This window comes from Geotrypetes seraphini, chromosome 7, assembly GCF_902459505.1.
Source record: "Geotrypetes seraphini chromosome 7, aGeoSer1.1, whole genome shotgun sequence".
Taxonomy (NCBI): Eukaryota; Metazoa; Chordata; class Amphibia; order Gymnophiona; family Dermophiidae; genus Geotrypetes; species Geotrypetes seraphini.
This window is the reverse complement of record NC_047090.1, coordinates 92188657-92196384: the sequence shown is the minus strand read 5'-3', so window position 1 is coordinate 92196384 and position 7728 is coordinate 92188657. Positions and strand designations below refer to the sequence as shown.

The window sequence follows — 7728 nt, the reverse complement described above, 5'->3', positions numbered from 1 at the left end:
GGCCTCCTCATGCTCTAGGAATGTTAATAATTTGCACACTCTTGGAAGAGCTAAAATAAAAATAACATGTACAAGAACAGGCCAACGTGAATTCATTTAAAACTACTAAAAACGTGTGAGAGACCATTTAGGCCTAGATTCAGTATTTGTGCTGAAAAATCAGCACTGAGCATAATTCTATAAAGAGTGCTCTGGGATGGGTGCCTTTTATAGAACAGCACATAGCACCAGAATCCGCGCCTAACTGAAACCTGGTGCAAATCTCAGCATACAGATTTGGTGCGCATCCCTCAAATTCTATAACAGTGTGTACATTTTAAGGGAACATGGCGCTAGAAAAGGTTCAAAGAAGAGTGACCAAAATGATAAAGGGGATGGAACTCCTCTTGTATGAGGAAACACTAAAATGATTAGGGCTCTTCAGCTTGGAAAAGAGATGACTGAGTGGAGATATGATTGAAGTCTACAAAATTCTGAGTGGAGTAGAATGGGTTGTACCCACTTGTAGTGGATCGATTTTTCACTCCGTCAAAAATTACAAAGACTAGTTTCCGGAGTCGATCCTGGTGAGGACGCTCTTTGGCAGGGTCATGTCGCTGTGGCGGTTTTGTTTGTGGTTATTGGTTGCGTTTCGCACTTCCCCTGGTGTGCGTTATCGTTCCTTTGTCGCAGCTACCATCCTCCCCGGGCAGAAGGTGCAGGATGTGGTGCCTGCCTCGCATAACGACAAGGAGGAAGTCAACCTGAATGAGAAGAATCCGGACTTCCACGTTTTTAGTAAAGACCTGATGGTGGACTTATGGAATATGAGGATGGCCTTCTTCTTTAGCGTCTCTGTTTGCATTGTCTTGGGTTCAACCTTTGTCCATTATCTACCAGACCATGGAATGCGAGAGTGGGCTCGAAGAGAGGCAGCAAGGATAGTGAAGAAGAAAGAGGACTTGGTGATACTCCTCATTGAAGAGAACTATTATGACTTCAGTAAAATCATCCTGCTTCCTGATTCTGAGGAGAAGTGATGTTGTACCTTTCCACCTCATCGGAGATAGAAATATTGGCTTTGGATCTGCCTCTTGTATGCTCTGACTTAGGACTACTTTTTTGCAAGGGGAGGTGTCCTAGTGATGTGTCCTCTGATATACAGGAATTATATAAACCAATAAAAACTATTCTGGGTTTACAAAAAAAAAAAAAAAAAAATTTACAAAGACTAGGGGGACACTTGATGAAGTTACAGGGAAATACTTTTGAAACCAATAGGAGGAAAAAAAATTCACTCAGAGAATAGTTAAGCTCTGAAACACATTGCCAGAGGTTGTGGTAAGAGCAGATGGCATAGCTGGTTCTAAGAAGAGGTTATTGAGAAAGACATGGGGGAAGTCACTGCTTGCCCTGGATCGATAGCATGGAATGTTGCTACTCCTTGGGTTTTGGCCAGGTAATAGTGACCTGGATTGGCCACTGTGAGAATGGGCTACTGGACTTGATGGACCATTGGTCTGACCCAGTAAGTCTATTCTTATGTTTTTATTTCCCTGACTTGCCCAGGCGCCTCCCACTGTTACACCCCCCCCCTATGCAATCCAAGTGGAAACACTTAGATGTTATTCTATAACTAGGCGCATAGACATTGGAACACCATTTTGTTTGGGGGGCCTAAAGGCCCTGCCTTAGCCAGCAGAACCCTGTGGCACAGCTTCTCATCAGCTCCCAACTCCTTCACTCACCTCCTACTGGTGCTGTACTTTTAAATCTTTGGGCAGTCGCCATGCAGCGTCAACAAGCAGACTTGTGCACCGAAGTACAATGAAAGGTTCTGGGGCAGACCTGCTCATTGATGCTGTGTGGTGGCTGCCCGGAGATTTAAAAGTACAGCGCCGGGAGGGGGATGGGTGGGAACTGACTTCTGACCGCTAATCTTTGGGGAGGCCATGGCCCCTGTGGCTTCCCCCATTTCAACACCCACAACTGGGCATGAATGTGTAGATCTGCTTGGATTTGCCTTTTTTGAGCTGTTTCAGTTCCTTGCTTCCATTATAACTAGAAGGATGTTAGGGTGCATAGGAAAAGGTATGGCCAGTAGGAAAAAGAGTTATTGATGCCCCTATATAAGACTCTTGTGAAAGCTCATTTAGAATATTGTGTACAATTCTGGAGACCACACCTTCAAAAAGATATAAAAAGGATGGAGTCGGTCCAGAGGAAGGCTACTAAAACGATGCGTGGTCTTTGTCATAAGGTGTACGAGGACAGACTTAAGATCTCAATCTGTATACTTTGGAGGAAAGGCGGGAGAGGGGAGATATGATAGAGACGTTTAAATACCTATGTGGCGTAAATGCGCATGAGTCGAGTCTCTTTCATTTGAAAGTAAGCTCTGGAATGAGATGGCATAGGATAAAATTAAGAAGCGATAGGCTCAAGAGTAATCTAAGGAAATACGTTTTTACAGAAATGGTGGTAGATGCATGGAACAGTCTCCTGGAAGAGTGGTGTAGACAGAGACTGTGTCTGAATTCAAGAAGGTATGGACAGACTGGGTAGGCCATTTGGCCTTTATCTGCCACTATGTTTCTGTTTCTATAACGCTTTTGTGCGCTAAAAAATCAGCATACAAATAGCGCCTAACACTAGACACCATATATAGATTTCTCTAGTTAGGGGGTGATTTTATAAAATTTTTCCATGCCTAAAACACTGATTTACCATGTTTCCCCGAAAATAAGACAGTGTCTTATATTCATTTGGGGCCCAAAAAAGGCACTAGGTCTTATTTTCATGTAGGGCTTATTTTTTTTCATGTACATGATCATCTCTCCCTTGCTCTCCTTCACCCCCAATTCTTCCTCTTACCTTTCCACCATATGTGCAACATTTTTCCTCCCCTCTCACACATCCCCTTGTGCCTTCCCTCTTCAGTATCTTTCTAGCCCTCCATCCCATCCCCCATGCAGCAGAACCCTTGCCCAGCTTCCATCCTTCCCTCCTATCCCTTGTGCAGCAGAACCCTTGAGCACCTGCCGCTGTCCCGCCACACAGCAAAACCGCCGAACCCCCGCTGACCCTCCATCCTTCCCTCCCAACCGATCTCCGCCGACAGTGACCATAAATATCTTCTGGCAGAGGAGCGTCAGTTGGAAGGGAAGGATGAAGGGTCAGCGGGGGTTCGGCAGTTTGGCTGCATGGCGGGGCGGGGCAGGGGCTGTAGGGAAGCACGGCTGCCTACAACTAGGGCTTATTTTTGGAGAAACACGGTATATGTGTGAAAGGGCTTTTATAAAATTACCCCATGTGTTATATGGGTAAAAATGAACGCATTGAGAAGATGGTATATACTTCTATGTAATCCATGTATAGGTTATGTTCTGGGGTAGAGCACAGTGCTCTATACACTAACATTTATTCCTGCTTTTGAGCATGCCTAAATGTCAATGAGGTCAATCTAGATGCATTTTCTGTTGGTTTTAATGAAGACATATAGAAATCTAAGGTTACAACTGTATAAATTAGCACTATATATTAGGCACCACAAAAAATCAGCGCTTAGAGCCAATTCTATAACAGCGCCTAGGTGTGCCTAAACTGTTAACAGGTGTAATGCATCATTGCTGCACCAAAATATAGGCGCGACCGGTTTGTCAACTTGATGGCAGAAGTAAGTGGGCGTGCCTAATCCACCATGCCCCACATGCAACTTATACTATTCTATAAATTGTGCACATCACTAGGCAAACTGCCCATGAAACATCCACGCTCCACCCACATTAATGCCCCCTATGCAATTGCACGCTAAAGGACTTAATGGCGGTCAATGAAAAGCAGCACAGCTAAAAAGATGTGTAGAAACCAAGCTCAATTTAGTGAGCAGACAACAGTTAAAACCCGACACAAGCCGTGTTTCGCCCACATTAAGGGCTGCATCAGGGATTAATAAAACTAAAAAAACAATCACAAGACCGAAAATTATTATCATAATAAAACAAATAATATATGCTAAAACATATCATATGTACAATCATCTAAATGAAAACTGCATGTCTATAAAGGACATAGGGACTGATTAAAAAAAAAGTATAAAAATGCACATAAATGCAGGTAATTGCTATTCCATATAAACAGAGGCTGTAATTGAAGAATAATTCAGAGTATAAATGAAATGCTAACAAAGGTAAAAGTCCATATAATTGGGATCAAGCATAACACCACATAAAGCATTTCATTTATACTAACACTTGTTTGATTTGCTATACTGCCTTTCTATGTTACAATCAAAGTGGTTTACAAATTATATATAAGTATTTTGCTGTCCCTAGTGGGCTCACAATTATTGACGCCAATCACGTAAGAATATAAGAATAGCCATACTGGGTCAGACCAATGGTCCATCTAGCCCAGTATCCTGTTCCCACAGTGGCTAATCCAGGTCACAAGTACCAGGCAGAAACCCAAGTGCTATTCTATAAATAAGCACACATTATGGTGCCTAACTTTAGACGCAATGTAAAGAATTCTCATTCTTTAAGGAGAGAGGGAAGAATCATAAGAATTCCCATTGCTGGGTCAGACCAGTGGTCCATCGTACCCAGCAGTCCACTCACGCGGCAGCCCTTAGGTCAAAGACCAGTGCCCTATTTGAGTCTAGCCTTACCTGCGTACGTTCTGGTTCAGCAGGAACTTGTCTAACCTTGTCTTGAATCCCTGAAGGGTGCTTTCCCCTATAACAGCCTCTGGAAGAGCGTTCCAGTTTTCCACCACTCTCTGGGTAAAGAAGAACTTCCTTACATTTGTACGGAATCTATCCCCTTTTAACTTTAGAGAGTGCCATCTCGTTCTCTCCACCTTGGAGAGGATGAACAATCTCTCTTTCTCTATTAAGTTTATTCCCTTCAATATCTTGAATGTTCGATCATGTCCCCTCTGTCTTCTCTTTTCAAGGGAGAAGAGTATGAATTGGCACAGCCACTGACCCTCAAGCCTTGCAGTGAAGAATGCTGGTGTAGAAGGACTGAGGTTGAGATAGACACTAAAGAATGACATGGGATGGTTTCCAGTGGGGATGGGAACAGTGATGAATTCTGTCACGGTGTCATTCTCTCCGACACCCTATTCAGTCTGGTCATTTTACTACCTTGCTATTACTGTTATCTTCTATAATTATCCGTCCAAAGCAGCATGCTTCAATTTTGTCACTGTTTTGATTACAGAAAACAAATAGGCAAAGCGGTCCACTAGTCCTAAGAGGACAGAAGATGTAAAAGCAGATGCAGCGGATGATATTAAAAAAAATTTATTGTAGAATCTTAAATAAGAGTACCTGGCATGGTCGTGTTTCATCCAGCAAGGGCTGCTTCAGGGGCAATACACGTGGTAGTAAAGCAAAAAATAAAACAAAAATTAGCATAATAAATAAATCATAAAATCTAAATCATAATAATGGACATAAATAATATACTCAAATCAAATATAAAATATCCTGGATTTATTGATTCTCCAGTTTAAATTGTTTATTGATTTTATAAAAACATCTTACAGAAAGTGTAACAGGTTATACATCAATAACATTCTTGAAAAGCACTTATGTACTATACATGAATACAAAATAAACAATCCCTTTCCCCCTCTCTGGATTTGTATATAGTATATGAAATTTTTAATATGGTAGGTACACAGTACTATTAAAGTTGTTTAACATAAGAATCTAATGTGCCCCAGATTCCTATAAATCTTTGTGATTCATTTATTTTTTCTGCAGGCATTTTCTCATATCGGTAATACACACATAGGGTCTCCCACCAAAACGGCATATTTGACCTATCCCATTGTTTACAGTTCCTTGTAATCATTTGCAAAGCCACACTTGTCATAATGAGAAATAGTTTATCTTTGGAACTATTTAGCGGGCTTTTTTTCATAATTGAAATACCAAGCATTATAATTCCATATGATAACGGAATTGGGACTTCAAGAATCAAAATTATTTTTCTCCATATGGACTTCCAGAATCTGAATATTAAAGTGAAATAAAAAATGATCTAACGTTCCAATTTCTAACTGTTTTTTGTAATCTCATTGGAGTCCAAAATATTCTATATATTACATAATATAAAGTTTGTATTCTATGATCCACTGTAATTAGAACAATTGTTAGTTAAGAAAGAGGCTACTACTATTATTAATTATTTCTATAGCGCTGCACGGTCACAAAGAGTAAGAAAACAGTCCCTGCTCGAAAGAGCTTACAATCTAAACAGGCAAGACAAACAGGATGTCATGGATACAGTTAAGGGGAAGGGTTAATCAGTTGGAGGGCAGAGGAGTAGGGTTAAGGATTGAAAGCTATATCAAAAAAGTGGGTTTTCAGTCTGCTTTTAAACAAGGGAAGGGAAGGGGCTTGACGGATAAACTCGGGTAATTTATTCCAGGCATTGAGGGCAGCTAGATGAAAAGCAGCTAGATGAAAGGAACTAAGTCTGGAATTGGCAGTGGAGGAGAAGGATGATGCTAAGGGTGACATATCTGAGGAACAGACTTCTCTGGGAGGTGTATAAGGAGAGAGAAGCGAGGAGAGATATTGAGGGGCAGCAAAATGAACACACTTGTAGGTCAGCAATAAGATCTTGAACTGTGTACGATGGCAGGTAGGGAGCCAGTGAAATGACTTAAGGAGAGGGTGACATGAGCGTAGTGAGATTGGTAGAAGATGAGTCGCACAGCAGAGTTTTGCACAGATTGCAAGGGGGAGAGGGATACCAGTTAGGAGTAGATTGCAGTAATTTAAACTAAATAGATAACAGTGTTAGGAGGTAGATGGCTTGATTAATTGGGTATCTTGTGGAAATGTCTTTTACTTTCCTTACATTGCTTTATTTCATTACTTTGGTTTGTGTTGTCTCTCAAAAAAACAAGCAAGAAGTGTAACCAATGTTCTAGATCAAACGAGTTTATTCCGACATGCTGGTAACAAAAAGGTAATCGGCAAGTAAAATGAACAGCGGCAAAAGTCTACATATACTGTATATTCTCGAATACAAACCTAGATTGTGGGGCCAAAAAATGGTCCAAACATGGGGGTCTCAGTTTATATTTGCATCCTCCCCCTCTCAGACCCAGCACAGGCCTCTCCTTGGGCCTGCCTTAAGCCCTGCTGGTCCAGTGATGAGCCAGGGCAAGAGCGATCCTCTTATGCAGTCTCACTACTCAAAACGGCTAATGTGAGTTCCCACAGTAACCTCATGAGACTGCCGTAAGTTTGGTTTATATTCGAGTCAACCTTTTTACCCCCTATTGTTTGGGGATAGGGGTTGCCTCGGTTTATATTTGGATGGGTTTATATTCGAGTATATATGGTATATGGTGCACTGCAGCGGGGGGGGGGGGGGGAAGGGGGACACGACCCTAATCTGTGTTTTGGCCAATAAATAGTCTTCCTCAAGGGTCCAGTGCTTTCCAACCAAAAATATGAAAAGCTATAAAACAGATAACCAAAAAATCCTGGTGTTACCCCAATTCAAAAAAGATGCCAATTCTTCCATATACAATTTTTGCTTGTTTTTTGGGGCTTTTTCTATCTTTGTGGAATGTTGAGGTTATCTAGTTTGTTGCCATTATGTTCTCTCCCTCCATTGATGTGGATTAGAATATAGTTTTCTTGTATTATCATATGTACTGTATGTGATAAAAAAGCAGCCCTTGCTGGGCGAAACACAGCCATGTCAGGCACTCTTATTT

The 7728-nt window shown here is 41.4% G+C and overlaps 1 protein-coding gene across 1 annotated transcript; it reads left to right on the top strand.

Moving 5' to 3' along the window:
• The first annotated feature begins 590 nt into the window (after positions 1-590).
• On the top strand, positions 591-1019 carry LOC117364231 (NADH dehydrogenase [ubiquinone] 1 beta subcomplex subunit 11, mitochondrial-like). The gene has a single exon (XM_033953245.1). The coding sequence runs from the start codon at positions 591-593 to the stop codon at positions 1017-1019; it is 429 nt and encodes a 142-aa protein (XP_033809136.1).
• Positions 1020-7728: the final 6709 nt, after the last annotated feature.